General features: G+C 45.1%; 1 protein-coding gene across 1 annotated transcript in view; it reads right to left on the minus strand.

Moving 5' to 3' along the window:
- The window catches only part of LOC147701312 (putative methyltransferase DDB_G0268948), a 169438-nt gene that overhangs the window by 19949 nt on the left and 136418 nt on the right, over positions 1-13071 (minus strand). Inside the window, exon 3 of the mRNA XM_086928623.1 lies at positions 4637-4850. Within this exon, the coding sequence (XP_086784749.1) occupies positions 4637-4850 (214 nt within the window). The remainder of the gene's footprint in view (positions 1-4636; positions 4851-13071) is intronic.

The raw sequence follows: 13071 nt of genomic DNA on the forward strand, positions 1-13071 counted from the left end.
GCTTCCTTGCAGTAATACGAAATATCAACAAGGAATGGATCACTTGAGGTGAGTAACCAAGTTTGCAAAGTTGTGGTAGTCTTACTTTAAAAAACCCTCATTCACGTACACAAGCTGTGTGGCGGTATATCTTGGTTCTCCGTCAGGTTAAAAATGTGACAGCATCATAATTGGGATTCTTTTTCGTATGCTTTCCTCCACCAGGAGGAGAACCACTGGTTATTGCAGTAGTGATCAGAGAAAAGTGAGTGCCAAGTGCTCTGGTGAAGTGAATTAAAATTTGGAAAACTAAAATCGTCGTATGTCCGGGCGGAAGTCAGGGTTATCTACTATTGGGGACATTGGTGAAGGAAAAGTAGTCAAACCTTTTTTTGCAGGCTATCACATCCCAGAATTTTAGTGTTGATGAAGTTACTGGGGAGCAATATTGCCCCAAGACCTAGATTTGAATGGGATCCACGCTTCCTGCCAAATATTCGCCCCTACCACTATTTGATCCATAAAGGACCAGTGTTTTTCAGAGAGAGGCCAGTGCAATTTCAACAATATAGTGAAGATATGCTGCTTGGAAGAATCTATGAACCAAAGAAAGCCCTATTCCACCTTCCCACTTGTGTTGTGTTTGTTAAAGAAACGGTAGCCGTGGTCCCCCTCCCCAGACAAATTTATTGATCGGCAAATGTAGCTTGTATCAGGCCTTTAGTGTTGTGGCTGCAGGTAACATTTGGAAGATGTATAAGATACGCGGTAACACTATCATCTTAACAGCCGCAATTTGCCCAAACCGACCCTACCCTAGACGTGGCCATCCGTCCAGCATTTTAGTTGTCAAATCTAGGAGAGTTGCATAGTCCAGTGCAATTGTTTTCGGTATCATTGGAGCGAGCAGGATACCCAGGTAAGGTATGGATTGCTCATCCGAATATAGCAGGTATTTGCTTTGAAGGCTCCAATCATGGGCCCGAGGCACAGAGAGACATTCAACATTTTAGAATTTTTCAGGTTGACCTTAAAGCAGAGACTTCCCAAAAGCTCTTCAACTCGGCTATTAAGGCCGGTAACGAGGTCACTTGGCACATCAATTACAGTTTTACAACGTCTGCATAGAGGCTGATTTTGTGAGTGTCTTTACCAAAGTGAATGCCCTCAATCTGTAGGTCATCCCAGATTCTTTGTGCTAATGACTCCCCTACAAACAGGAGAGTTGAGAGTGGACATCCCTGCTAAGTGCCGGGAGCAATAGGGAACGCATCAGACTCCATCCTGTTTAGACAGACCAATGCTCTTGGGGCCTGATAGATACAACTGACACATTTTATGAACTAGATGCCAAACTCAAAATGTCATAGTGTGTCAAAAAGATACACCCATCGCACCTTTTTTAAAGCTTTTTCAGCATCAATTTACAGGAGAATTGCTTATTTGCGTGATCTGTGGATGCTGGCCATAAGACGGAAAAGTCTTTTGGTATTGTTCCCTCCTCTTGAGTAGGAAAAAACCTCTCTTGGTCTTGGTCCACCAGGCCTGCAATCAGTGGGTTTAGTCGGGCTGCCAGAATGCTGGAGAAGACTTTTGTGTTAATATTGAGTAGTGATAAGAGTCTATACGAACAACATTCGCTGGGGTCTTTTAAGGGCTTGAGGATCTGTGAGATTGAAGCTTCTTCCATAGAATCAGTTAAATAGTCTGTTTCAAGGAAGGAATTGAACAAACAGGTCAGAAGCGGTGCCAGTTCCTGGCAAAAGGCTTTGTAAAACTATACTGAAAAGCCATATGACCAGAAGCCTTATATACCTTAAGGTAGGCGATTGCTGAGACCAGATCCTCGATATGGATCGGTTGGTCTAGCTGATATGCGATTGTTTCGGGAAAGCAGGTAACGTGGTAATTGACAGGATAGGCATGTCGGGGAAGGCATGGCTTGGCAGTCCGGGCTGGACTGTTCCCATGAGGCACAGGGTCAGACTGATTTGCATATGGTCATGTCTGAACTGGGGTGGTGTGGAGTGCAAAAAAACGATGGATTTAGGCCCAGATATCTGTACTGGGGTGAATGTATGACATTGTTCTGCATTCTGTCCATCAACTGTGGATTTTGCATTTGTCACCCCGAGTGGGATGGGTATGCTCAGACGTGAGTCCCATGCTCTCCACACTACTGGATTCAAGCAAGCCGGGCTGAAGACGGCTGGAATGCCAGAAACCGGTCCTCGGAAGCTTGTTTCCGATCCAGGGAAGGCATGACTTGGCAGTTCGGGCTGGACTGTTCCCATGAGGCACAGGGTCAGACTGATTTGCATATGACCATGTCTGAACTGGGGTGGTGTGGAGTGCAAAAAAACGATGGATTTAGGCCCAGATCTCTGTACTGGGGTGAATGTATGACATTGTTCTGCATTCTGCCCATCAACTGTGGTTTTATGATAAATATGAGCATCTGTCTGTGGAGGGTCTGGGAGTAGCATGGGTAGGAGACTAGCAAAAAAGGATCAGAAAATTGACCGCCCAGGTAATAGGGGCCAGTTTCTGACAGGTTAGCTCCTCTAGATTGGAAAACATGGTGTCTAGGAGGTGCCCTTTCAAATCTGTTACATGTATCACCTTCTGTGTGAGCTGATAGGCCGCTAGGTCCAAGGACAGCTCAGATGATGGCTTTGATGTTAGATCATCGAAGTGGACCTTGAAATCACCCAGGATAGTAAAATTTGCAGGGGTGCTGGCCAGTTTAGGGACCATTTCAGTTAGTGATTTGCAGAAAAGGCCCATAGATCCAGGGGGACGATGAATTAGGATGCCCGAGAGAGAGAGCATAGGCGTATATCATAATGAGAAATGGAGGCTTTCTCAGTCAGGTAAAGGGCTCCCAAAGGTCCGACAATTGAGGTGGCTTTTATAGATAATGGCAATGCCACACCCTTTACCAGTTGCCATATCCAACCTCTGTATTACGCAGTCAGGGGGGAGGGCCTGGACGTTGTCAGGCTCTGAGCCCACGTTCGGTTAGGTTTCAGTGAGGAACAAGACATCAGGGCTTTCATCCATAAGCAGGAGGAGCAGCTCTGCAGTATGTTTAGGCAAGGATCTGCAAGTTAATAAAGGCAGTTCAAAATGTTTATCAAGGTGGCGCAACGGGGGCATTGGGGAGGGCGACCAGAATCTGAATGAGTAGTGTGCGCAATTGGTAGCTGGACTACTGGGAGCAAAGGAATGGATACAGTTTGATCCTGTGGGTGGGTTTAACTGTCTAAGCTGCTCCACACTATAACAGTAATTATCTGATGTAAAAAAGGCAGGGGTTGTAGCCGCTGGCCCCGTCGTGACGCAGACTGGCAGAGACAGGCTTACATTTGGTGTGCCAGCGGCACGCCCGCTGCGCACGTCCACTATGTGGTCAAGTCATCGGGCTCTTAAGAAGCCCAAGCAAGTTCAGCAACTAGAGCGCTGACCTGAGTAATGGCTGCTGCAAATGCGAGGCTTATATCCCTCGCTATCACTTCAACGAATGACTCATGATTAGCACATGGGTTTCGGAACATGCGCAATGCAATCAATAATGATGAAGCTTCACCTCTGTGGCTGCTCTTTGGGTTTGATAGGTCTCAAAGTCTTCAATATTTGTATACAATTCTTAACTTGTGTTAGTCGTTGCCCTGCACTGTCCCAGTCCCATTCCCGTTCTGCAAAGCAGTAAAAGTCATCAGATAAGTCCTTCTTTTATGTTCATTAAGATCATGAAAACAGAAGAGGGACAGTCATTGCAGTGGTCATTCCCCAGAGAATAAAGGGGGTCATTAGTCGCCATCCTTTCGGGTAACGGGACGGCCCGCCATAAGGGTGGGGGTCCGGTGGGGGCAATTAGGATGCGCCCGCCACAGCGGTGGGCGCATCCTGCATTCCTGTCATTGTGGCGGGCGGGTCACTCAGCACCGCCCGCCACAATGCCAGAAAGGCATGTCGTGCACTTCCATGCACAACATGGCAGGCACCGCCCGGTGCCTGCGGTGTTGTGCACGGAGCTGCAGGGGGGTCCCATAGGCACCCCCATCTGCACCCCCTACCACCCAGAGTATCTGGGGGTCCGAAACTGGCCCTCACAGTCTATTCTCACATGCCTTTCTGTGTTGGCATTGCCGCCACGGAAAGGCATGTTACCGCATCCATGGTTATATGGGTGGCGGTGTCTAACAGACACCGCCACCATATTAAACCCTTTTCTGCCTGGTTGACTCTTTGACCGGGTGGAAAAGCGGCAGACGGTCTTTCCATCTGCCGCGGTTTCCCCACCATAATAATATGGCGGGGGAAATGGGTGGCGGGGAGGTCGGGTCATGGGCAGTTTGACACCCCATGCGGGTGGTGGCAATCCTAATGGTCCCCATAGTGTCAGTGTTTCTCCCTCATTTAATAGTGACTTCATAGGGACTAAAATAAGATCCTGTTTTGCACCCTCTGAGACAATATAAATGGTGCTCTGCCAGGCTGATCGTTGAGCTGATAGAGGTATCAGCGGTGGTTGGGGTTCCACTCGTCTGTTGTGCTGCAGCAGATGATCATGTGAGGACAGTAAGGCCTGTCACCCTAATTTTAAAGACCTCTGCATACGTTTTAATGCATTATCGATTGTCTCAGCACTTACCTCCCTGTAAGCATCTGTTAAAAGTCGAGAACAATCTTTGTAATAAAGGTTTAGGTGCGGTTGCAAACAGTACATTGCCACACAGCCATTGGGTTTGAGCACACGATCCACTTCTTTTAAGAACTCCTTTATGTTGAAAAAGTGAACAGCAACCGAAGCAGTGATCAAGTCAACAGATCCGTCGTCAAGTGGCATCTTTTCTGCAGGAGCAACTCTAGGAAAATGAACAAGAAATAAGTTTAAATATTCAACTAGAATCCGAAAAGTCATATAATGCACTGGCCTTTTAAGTTCAAACATAGTAATCTGATATTTCTGCAGCTGCTGCTGTAACCATGTAGGGATTTCATTAAGGGCCAGATATATGACTCTTCCATTTTGCGAGTCATACATTTAGTTGATTTGTGACTTTCAATTTGTGACTGACAAAATGGAATGCAAAAAAGTATCTCAGACTCTGTTTGCAACTTCCAATGGGGTCAAACATGCCTGGCTCATTAATACTCATAAGGCAGGTTGCCATTTGCAACCAATTGGGAATGGCTGACACTCTCAAGGATGGTGGGCTGCTGGGGCAGCAGACCACCATTTCTGTGACTGCTTATTAAATAAAGCAGTTTTTATTTTTTTAATGCAGCCCGTGTTCCTTGAAGGAAAACTGGATGCATTTCAAAAAGAAAAATGAAACTTTCCTGTTTCATTTTTTAAGAGAAGAAAGTGGTCCCTGGGACCACTGCCTGCTCTTCAAAAATATTTCTGCTTCAAGTCACACAGGGGAAAGGGGTCCTCTAAATACCCTTTCCCATTTGCGAGTTGCCTACACTTTTTGAAACGAGTGGTAAACTGCAAGTGTTTTGCGACCGCAACGGAGGTAATAAAACAATTGTATATTGAAGCATAACTCACTATTAAGAAGGGACGTCCTTGGCATGGCCCTTCCTAACATCGAGTCGCAAACCTTATTTTGCGAGTCGATAATAGGTTACTGACTCACAAAATAGGTTTTGTACATAGGACAGACATATTTTGTGGTCACAAACGGGCCGATATCCCATTTGCAACCAAATAAAACCAGTTGTACATGTGGCCCTAAATTGTTTAGTCACAAAGTATTGGTCATCTGACTTTATCAGTACACAAGGTGATTTACTACATGAATTTATTGCAAAAATTGGAACATTAGAAGTTAGATCTGACAATGTATCTACACCTCATATATTAGAAATCAGTCAATACTAGTATTTTAGGGAACTATACTGATACCTAAAGAGCAGCAAAGCATAAGCTAATCGGATGTACTGGTAGGAACACATTCATAAGGTGCTATTGCATTTTCATGCCGTGCCACCCTGCAGGTATTGACACAATGTTTTCCTGCTACAACCACCATCCCATTCAGTATGATTCTATATGATTGTAAAACAGGAAAAGGAAAATCCTTACCCAGATGGAAAACAGCCCCTCTCTCTTTTGCTATATGTAGACCCCATCTGAATGGAAAAGGCAATTGCAACCCATTCAGAATCCACTGCCCGGAAAAAATTTGAATAAATAGATTCAATGTGCTTGTATTCAGCCACATGACTAAGAAACAGGACTGTGTATTTTGTACCTCCCATTTCTATAGTTCTTTATTGAGAAACTGGGTACATCAGAGTCCTGGCCTGTTTTTAAAAATTGTCTAGTGAAAAAAGTGAGTGCCTTTTTCCACAAATTGCTGTAAAACAGTTCAGTGTTTAGAAAAAAATGGTTAAACTTAGTCTTACTAACTGTAATCAGTTTTCAAAGTTTTAAAAGATACAGTCAAACATCACTCCTATTCTAGTGGCCCAGTTGTCTCCACCTCTTGGCAGTCATTCTAGTACATCCAGTGCATGGGCGTCTCTGTCCAAGACTGCACCAAAAGGTATTTGTGGTATTCTTGACATTACCCTTGGGCATGTGCATGTAATGATAGCTAACCAGGGAGTTCTGGAAACACTGTAGAATTGCTAGGTAGATGAAATGTGTTGGGTTGAATACTGAGGATTATGAAAGTTATAAGAATCTGTCCTCCAGTTGGGTTGCTGATGGATGGGGCTTTTTTCTACTGAATATTTACTAAACCTGCTTGAACATCAATTTTATGGACACGTATTGTTATATTGATGATGAGCAATCCTCAAAATAAAGGATGTATAATAAACTCCTGCCAATTGGACACATGTGCAGAATGAAACGCCACACAACAAAAGATTGAACAACAAAAGAACAGGTTGGTGCTAATAGTGCAACAGATTCCTGTTGAGAGAAGCAAAGCACTGCAGACTGTGAGTGGCGAGTGTAACTACATGTGTCAGCTGGTAGTACACAACGGTTGTGCTTGCTTTAGAGTATAACATTTTCTAGCATCGGTACCAAGAATTTTACATTCTATTAACAACATGCAGGTGAGGATTATTCTTCTAAATCTTTACGGCTCAAAACAGAGCAGTCAATGAAAAACATTAAAACACACTACATATCGAATGAGGCTTTGAACTCCGCCTCATCAACAAAAACATATGGGGCAATTATGATCTCATTAGAAAGAGCTCCGAATCAGACTGAGGTTTGCCAAATCTGACTCGGAGCCCTTGTTTCAAACCAATTTGTACCCAGTTCTGACTGACCGATTATGATGCCATGAAAACCATTTGGGCTGTCCGAATAGGTTTTGAAAGGCATTTGTACAGGTTGAGTCTTTCAGAGCCAATTTGTACAGCTCTATGGACTCCGAGCGAGCGAGTACAATGACCGATTTGGACAGCTATTCTGAGTCGGTTTCTCCAGAACAAATCAGCTGTTGGAATTAGTCTTTGGGGGCCTGTAGCTGCCCCCACTTACAAAGGCCCTCTGAATAAGGCCCGTGGGGTTACCCAAGGTACCCCTCATTTCCAACCATGCAGAGTGTGACAGATACCATGGGGTGCCTGCCACAGGGTGCAAGGTTTTCCCCAATCACCCCTTTCTTCAATGGAGCCTGTATTCTCGTTCTGAACACAGTCTCCAATTGAAGGCAATGGGAGTCCGACCAAATCTTATCCGACAACATCCTTATGCATCCAAATCACTTGGTCAGGCTCTCCTGATCCGAGTTGTACTGAAAGCCTTCTGGAACTGATTCAGTAGGAATGCTTTCCAAACAGGATCGTAATCGGCCCCATAGTCTCTTGACATCACATACATTAGAGAGAGTCACAATCTTTCCTGCAGTTTTCTTTGCAAAAAATTCAGTCCAACGAATAAGAGAACTGTGTCCATAAAACAAAGGAATAAATTGTTCAAACGCTCAAAGGAGAGTTACCAAAGTCCCGAACATTACAACCCCAAACGGAAATAAGTATGAATTCTGTAACCAGACATGTGAAAGCAGGCCACATGCAAAGCCATCCATAAGTGTTTCAGGCTTGTTTGGATTCTGAGCCTGAAGAAAAAAGTGAAAGGAATCCCATCGCAACACACACTGAATCAGAAGAGTGGGCCAAAAGAAACAGAATGTACATAACAGTTACTTTGAAATCAATGAATATCATACGTCTTTTCTGTCCTTAACACCTTCCATGTGGGGCTAATTCCCCAGTGGAGCGGGGGGAGAATGGGGAGCCACGGCCCCGCGGTACTCACGACGAGTCCAGCTCATCATGCTGCACTGTGGAGCTGTGCTCGTGACGAGATGGACTCATCATGACTCCACCCACTCCTGTAGAATGCCCCCACAGGTGGGGAATTCGCCACGCGTGGAAGGGCCTCGGCAGTTATGACGAGCTCAGCTCATCACAAGCACAGCTCCACTGTGCCTCATGACGAGCTGAGCCCGTCATAAGCATCGAAGGGGTAATAGAATCTAAACTTTTAGTTGCAAATGTTTGAACATTTTTTATTCTATGGCAGGATCGTAGGCTCCGATTCTGCTGGCTCCAAGCTGACCAACCAGATGAAAAATTTACAATAGGTTTAAAATAAAAAAATCTTAAACATAGAATCAGATAACTAGTTGACAGCATAAAGAATATCTTCTAGACAAGATCCGGCAAAAAATATTTTTTCACTATGGCTCCTCTAGTGACATGAGCACCATATTTGGAAACAAAAATGCCAGCTTCCGACATGACCCAACGAAGGCAATGGGACAAGTTTGCTGTGTATACTGGACGGAAAGACTTCTGAATTGCCAACAAAAGAGGAGTGAAGAAACAGAATACTGAGTTGAAAATATCGAGTGAAATGAATATCAAGTCAAGAATATTGTACCGGTACAAAAGGAGGTGGTGATGGACGGAGCATCTGAATCAATCAAACACTCACACCCAGTCAAAAGATCTGGGTTTAATCCAACACCATTCTTTAGCCCACTCTGCCACCCCAGTTCAGACATGGCTATATGCAAATCAGTCTGACCCTGTGCCTCATGGGAACAGTCCAGCCCGAACTGCCAAGCCATGTCTTCCCTGGACCGGAAACAAGCTTCCGAGGACCGGTTTCTGGCATTCCAGCCGTCTTCAGCCCGGCTTGCTTGAATCCAGTGGCAAAGTGAGCAAGGGACTCATGTCTGAGCATACCCTGCCACACTTATGGCGGCCAAAAGCGGTACAAAAGGGGGTGGTGATGGACGGAGCATCTGAATCAATCAAACACTCACACCCAGTCAAAAGATCTGGGTTTAATCCATCACCGTTCTTTAGCCCACTCTGCCACCCCAGTTCAGACATGGCTATTTGCAAATCAGTCTGACCCTGTGCCTCATGGGAACAGTCCAGCCCGAACTGCCAAGCCATGTCTTCCCTGAACCGCAAACAAGCTTCCCAGGACCGGTTTCAGGCATTCCAGCCATCTTCAGCCCGGCTTGCTTGAATCCAGTGGCAAAGTGAGCAGGGGACTCACGTCTGAGCATACCCTGCTACACTTATGGTGGCCAAAAGCGGTACAAAAGGGGGTGGTGATGGACGGAGCATCTGAATCAATCAAACACTCACACCCAGTCAAAAGATCTGGGTTTAATCCATCACCGTTCTTTAGCCCACTCTGCCACCCCAGTTCAGACATGGCTATATGCAAATCAGTCTGACCCTGTGCCTCATGGGAACAGTCCAGCCCGAACTGCCAAGCCATGTCTTCCCTGAACCGGAAACAAGCTTCCGAGGACCGGTTTCTGGCATTCCAGGTCAGTGTTTTGTTGTGCTTTGTAAGTGTAGGTTAGTGTATTAGCCTGTTAGTTTGATATTTTTGATTATGTATTATTGTTTATTGATTGTTGTGTGTAAGGTATGTGGGTTGTATGTGTTTTTGCGGGAGGTTGTTGTGTTTCTTTTCAGGGGTTTCATTCCGAATTTACGGTGGAGGTGAAGATGCATTTTTTTATTTAAAGGAAATGTCATACAGTTTCATTGAAAATATTAATTTTGCATACGTTTCCTTTTATTGTTCTGTTTTCTTGGAGTGTTTCTTTTTTGTGACTGTTTTTTCGGTTTTTGAGGCTTTGATTAATTAATTAATTAATTAATTGCAAGTTTATATAGCGCTAGGATCGACTCCCGGAGGAGTATCTCCGCGCTTCGACCGCTGCGAAACCCTTCCTGGCTTCCCTGAGAGATGGTCCCTTAATGGGTATCTCCAGGGTGAGACCAGGCATCCCCGGCGGTCTGGTGGGGCCGTTAGTGCAGATGAGGCAAGCTTATGCCCAGAGTTGCCGAGTGTGATCGCTGATCAGAGTGGGCACCGAGGCGAGAGAATTATCGAGTCCGCTGACCCTGGTCCAGAAACCTGCCGCGTCGGGAATCGAACCCTGGTCCTGGGCCGTCCTCTGCTCTCGGGTCTGCCGCCTCTAACCAGTGAGCCACACTACTGCACAAGGAGAGAACCATGGGCCCGATGTAGGTGAACTCCACTTTACCACTTCTTAAATACCGAATCCTACCGATTCGGTATTTAAGAAGTGGTAAATTGGAGGAGGGGAAATGTAGGTAATCCAGATGTTTTGATTACCGATTCGGTAAAAATCGGTATTTACCGATTCGGTAAATACCGAATCGGTAATGCCCATTGCTTCCTATGGGCTTTGAAGCCCATAGGAATCAATGGGCATTACCGATTCGGTATTTACCGAATCGGTAAATACCGAATCCATCAAGGGTGCAGGGGGTGTCACTTTGACACCCTCTGGCACCCCCAATACAGGCGTGGGTGCCATGTGGCAGGCATACATGCCCTAAGGGCAGGTCTGCCTGTCACATGGCATAGGTGTGCATGCACACATGTGCATGCACACCGGAATCGGTATTTTACCATGAGGTTTTATTTCATGGTAAAATACCGATTCTGTAAGGCCTCTGGGACTCAGAAGAGTCCCACCTACATATGTAAAATACCGAATCGGTATGAATACCGATTCGGTATTTTACAGATTCGGTAACTTTACCGATTCGGTAAATATACCGAATCGGTAAACAAGGTCCCCCTACATCTCATTGACCCATTTACCGGTCGGTAACGGCCGAAATCGGCCGTTACCGACCGGTAAAGGCCACCTACATCGGGCCCCAAGTCATTGCATCCCTTTTTTTACAGTTGTATTTTTTCATTTTTGTTTTGATTTATTTTTAATATGGATTTGGATCGACTTCATTTAGGAAATATTTTTGTTTGAGGAGGATCTACTGCAACAAAATGTATGCTATTTTTGATTTTTTTAATATTGGTGGGAAGTGTTTATTTGAGTGATTCATATTGCTGTTTTACTTTTTAATTTCAATTATTTAATTGAATGTCATATGTTATTGTTTGAATAGTAATGGTTTTTGGTTGCTGTATTTGGATTATTGTAGTAGGTGATGTTTTGTATAGGTATTCTTTTTAAAAGTATAGGGTTTGCAATTATTTCAAGGAATTCTAGTCCGTTGGTATTTGGGTATAATCTAGTGTTGTATTGTAGGTGCTTGCATATTGTTTTGGTTTGTTCACTTAGTTTAGGACGTATTTTAGTTACAGATTGATCTACTCTTAGTTCTTGTAATCTTTATTCATTTTATATAGATTCTAGTAGCTTATGTAGACATAGAGGCTGATTACGATGTCGGTCAGAAGGGCTACAAATGGCATTTAGATTTTCCTAACCTGTGTACGAACCTTTTTTTCCAACCGACTTGAAAAGATTTCCGGCTGACCAAGTATGATGGAAAGGCTTCTGACTTGGATCTGACCAGCATTCAGAGACTCTGAGTCTGTCGGAGCAGAATACTACAGGTCTATGGAACTCGCTTCTGACCGACGTATTATGATTTTGGATTCGGAAAGCTCTCCGACTTGGTCCATCCGACATGAAACGGCTGTCAGAAACTGACTTTGGGCGCCAATGCAGGGCCCCCTTAATCCAGAGGCCTCTGGTTGGGGCCCTGGGTGTACCCATGGGACCTCTCTTTACAACCATGCACAGTGTAGTAGGCACCATGGGGTGTCCACCACAGGGTGCAAAGTTTTCCGCAACAACCCCTTTTTTCAAGGGGCACCTGTGTTGTTGGTCGGAACACAGGCTCCAATTGAAGTCAATGGGAGTCCGTACGAACAGTATTCTGGAACATTGCAATAGGTTGGTTGGACTTCCCGGACCCGAGTCGGTCAGAACAATTCTGACAAGGAGTCAATCTGAAAGCTTTGTCGGTGGCAGTCTCACTGCCATTGTTTGCCTATTTTCCCCTCACTATATAATAATGGTGGGCAGAAGTATGGCAGTCGGAAAGCGCGGCCACCATGCATTCGATGGGCTCTTTGAGCCCGCCAGTGTGGTGGAAGGCCTCTCATTCACTACAATAGTGGTGGGACTACCAGGCACTGCCGTAGGGATTACAGTGTCCCTTTCCTCTTCCTGTTCGTGGCGGTTAACCTGCCATGAACAGCTAGGCAGAAAGTGACTTTGGGAGCCCATAGCAGGCGCCTTTCCACCCTGGACCAAAGCTGTGGACACTGGTGCCCCCATACCAATACCTGCACCATGTGGAAGGCACCAAATGCAGGGATGTGTATGTGTCCCTTTTTATCATTGTGACAGGTGCTGCAGACAGTAGCACCTGCCGCAATGCAAAATATAGGCATTGCTCCTGCCATGGTGGCGGTCACATCCTAATGTCTACTGCAAGACCGCCGACAGCCTGTAGGGCAGTCCCTTCTGCCTCAGGGTGACAGGCAGACTGAAGTCCACCTGCCATCTTAATCAAACCCTACGTTTTATTTCATTTGATTGGTATCAGGGTTTTTCTAAAAGTAGGTTGTAGTAGTTTGCCATGTCAGTTATGGAGACGCAGGCTAGGCCTGGTGATTTTTGTATTTGATATGAAAAGTTACTATTTGTTGTATATAGTATGATTGGAGTGGTAATAGCATTCGTGTATTGCTGTATGTGGGTAACTTTTTTAAATTGCTTG

The sequence above is a fragment of the Lissotriton vulgaris genome, chromosome 7 (assembly GCF_964263255.1).
Source record: "Lissotriton vulgaris chromosome 7, aLisVul1.2, whole genome shotgun sequence".
Classification (NCBI taxonomy): domain Eukaryota; kingdom Metazoa; phylum Chordata; class Amphibia; order Caudata; family Salamandridae; genus Lissotriton; species Lissotriton vulgaris.